At 31.1% G+C, this 2,893-nt stretch overlaps 1 protein-coding gene across 1 annotated transcript; it reads left to right on the forward strand.

The window, feature by feature from the left end:
- Window positions 1-651: 651 nt before the first annotated feature.
- Window positions 652-1,370, forward strand: LOC131606527 (repetitive proline-rich cell wall protein 2-like). Its single transcript, XM_058878738.1, has one exon. It carries the CDS (start codon window positions 663-665, stop codon window positions 1,170-1,172), a length of 510 nt encoding a protein of 169 aa, XP_058734721.1. The 5' UTR covers window positions 652-662; the 3' UTR covers window positions 1,173-1,370.
- The last annotated feature ends 1,523 nt before the right edge of the window (window positions 1,371-2,893 follow it).

Genomic DNA, 2,893 nt, shown 5'->3' on the forward strand with positions numbered 1-2,893 from the left:
AACCTTCACTTTTCCGCTAGGGAGTTAGAAATATTTGAGAAAATGATGTCCAATATAAAAAAAATAAAGGCCTAATCTAATTTGAATTTAAGCTAAAAGTGGGTTTGTGTTATGGAAAGGGCAAGTCACCGTAGTAAAAAACCGAAGATTGAGAGAGTAAACTTGGCAGTGCCGGCAGGAAGTCTGTATGTTGAGAATAAAGTATCATTTTCTATAGGTAAAAGATACACGTCATCCATAATGAAATTTGTAAACTCAACTTGGTGAAACTAAATTCCAACATTGCCAGTAGCAAAGAATTACTGTGAATACATCAATTATTTGACTTGGATATTTAAAATGGCAAATTCAAACTATCTTTATAATAGTCTCTTTGAAAGAACACGTTTTTGGAAAATGTTATCACTGATTGTGTCGGTCACTTGGTGTATTGGAAAATTATGCAACTGTTCCATCCAATAATTCACTCATAATTTCAAACTTCGCCACCATATCATAACAAAATCATAGTTAACAAACTAACAATGTTGAAAATTCATAGAGAAATATTGAATTAGTAAATAAAGTGCCACGTCATTACCGATTAAAGACTGAGACATACACCTATGATTACTATAAAAGCAAGTAGTGACTCTTGTGTTTCATGCACCAAACACACTAACATGGCTTCCTTAACCTTCCTAGTGTTACTCCTTGTTGCTCTTGTCATCCCTCAGGGGTTTGCCAACTATGAATCACCTCCAATTTATCAACCACCGGTGAAAACACCACCAATCTACAAGCCACCGATAGAGAAACCTCCTGTCTACAAACCACCTGTTGAAAAACCTCCTGTTTACAAACCACCAGTAGAGAAGCCACCTGTGTATAAACCACCCGTTGAGAAACCTCCAGTTTATAAACCACCTGTTGAAAAACCTCCCGTTTACAAACCACCTACAGAAAAGCCACCAGTATACAAACCACCAGTTGAAAAGCCTCCGGTCTACAAACCACCCGTTTACAAGCCACCGGTTGAAAAGCCTCCTGTGTACAAGCCTCCGGTTGAAAAGCCCCCAGTCTACAAGCCACCGGTAGAAAAACCTCCAACATACAAACCACCAGTTGAGAAACCTCCGGTTTATAAGCCACCGGTTGGATATCAACCACCAGTTTATACTCCTCCTTATTAGAAAATGCTTTTAAGGAAGTATGCTAAATAAGAAATATATAAGGTTTACAAAGCATGGAATCTATATTTTTCTAATCTCCATTTCAATCCTTTGTTTACGATGTCATTACGAAAACAAGAATGTGTGTGTAAAACAGAAAGAAAATTGTGCTTTTGTTCTCCTTATATTATAAATAAAAGCATCATGATAGATTACAAATTGATTTCTTCTTCTTCTTCCCCATTGTTATGATAACAACTAACTAGTTGTTGGAATCATGTTGGTTTAAAGAAAAATGAGTTCTAACTATTTTTATGATAACAACTAGAAAAATGAGTTCTAACTATTTTTATGGTAACAACTAACATAAGAGAATAACTGATCCTTTAATGTTTGTTTTAGTATACAAACTATTTTTTTGAAGTGAATGAAGAAGATTCTATATCATATTGTTTTGAGAAAACAAACACTTTTGTGTCTCTGTTTTGATTATGTGTGTCCGTCTATTCAATGGATTTAAGGCGACAAAATTACGAAGACTTTGTGTCTCTTGTTATAAAGTATTCTCTCTTATTATAAAGCATCTAGTTTAACTAAAAGTGGATATTACTAAGAATTTAATAAGAAATATTAGTATGGTATTTTAATTTTCCAAGGCATGTCTAAGAAATATTAGTAAATATCGTATATAACAATATTTATCATGAAATTGGTCCCCCTATTTTCTCTGATTCACGAAATTGATCCCCTATTTTCAATTTAAACAGTTTTGGTCCCCCTATTTTAGATTTAAACAGTTTTGGTTCCCCTTTCATACTTTTGCACTTAAAATTAACGATAATTTCACTTTTTAAATGATAAGTTACTTGTAAAACATAACAAATCATCGTATATAAATCTATTAGTGAACTTTGTAGATTAAAATATAAGTTAAAAAATAAAATATCTCGTCGATTTTCTTTGAAAAACCATGAAAGGGGACTAAAACTGTTTAAATTTAAAATAGGGGACCCTAATTGTTTAAATTTAAAATAGGGGAACTAATTTCGTGAATCAGATAAAATAGGGGAACCAAAACTGTAATTTAGCCTATTATAAAGCATTTAGTTTAACTAAAAGTGGATATTACTAAGAATTTAATAAGAAATATTAGTAAGATATTTTAATTTTCCAAGGCATGTCTAAGAAATATTAGTAAATATCCTATATAACAATATTTAAATCAATAATAATTTTTTCTCGTATATCATTTTTTAATAATAAAATATTTAAAATATAAATTCTTTTTTTCATATATACAAATATTTAAATTAATAATAAAAAAATTTATGGCAAACAATGGACAGACAAAAATGAACTGTTACCACATGATAAAGAATTGAGAACCCCGCAGTTCAGAAAATCATGTAAGCCTCCCACACAAAAGGTTAAATTTTGTGAGCACAAAATGTAGCGTACTGATTAATTTTGGTATATGTTAATTTTAGAGCGCAAATTTCAAAAGTACATTTGGTCCCTGCCCTTATCAAGCATCTATTGATTGATGCCATATCAAAAGAAAATAAGGACTCACCAGAGAAATAAGAACTCATAAAAATAGGAATTTAAAAAAGAAAAAATAATATAACGTTTTAGTCCCTCTTTTTAATATTTTTAACGTTTTAGTCCTCCTTTAAAAAAAACGCAGCCTTTTGATCACTTATCATAGAATATAATAAAGCAAGATGAGTTTTTCTGACAAG

This window comes from Vicia villosa, linkage group LG5 (assembly GCF_029867415.1).
Source record: "Vicia villosa cultivar HV-30 ecotype Madison, WI linkage group LG5, Vvil1.0, whole genome shotgun sequence".
Lineage (NCBI taxonomy): Eukaryota > Viridiplantae > Streptophyta > Magnoliopsida > Fabales > Fabaceae > Vicia > Vicia villosa.

What these genes read in the sequence shown, in the direction of transcription:
- LOC131606527 (XM_058878738.1), top strand. Translation starts at nt 663, where the DNA reads ATGGCTTCCTTAACCTTCCTAGTGTTACTCCTTGTTGCTCTTGTCATC.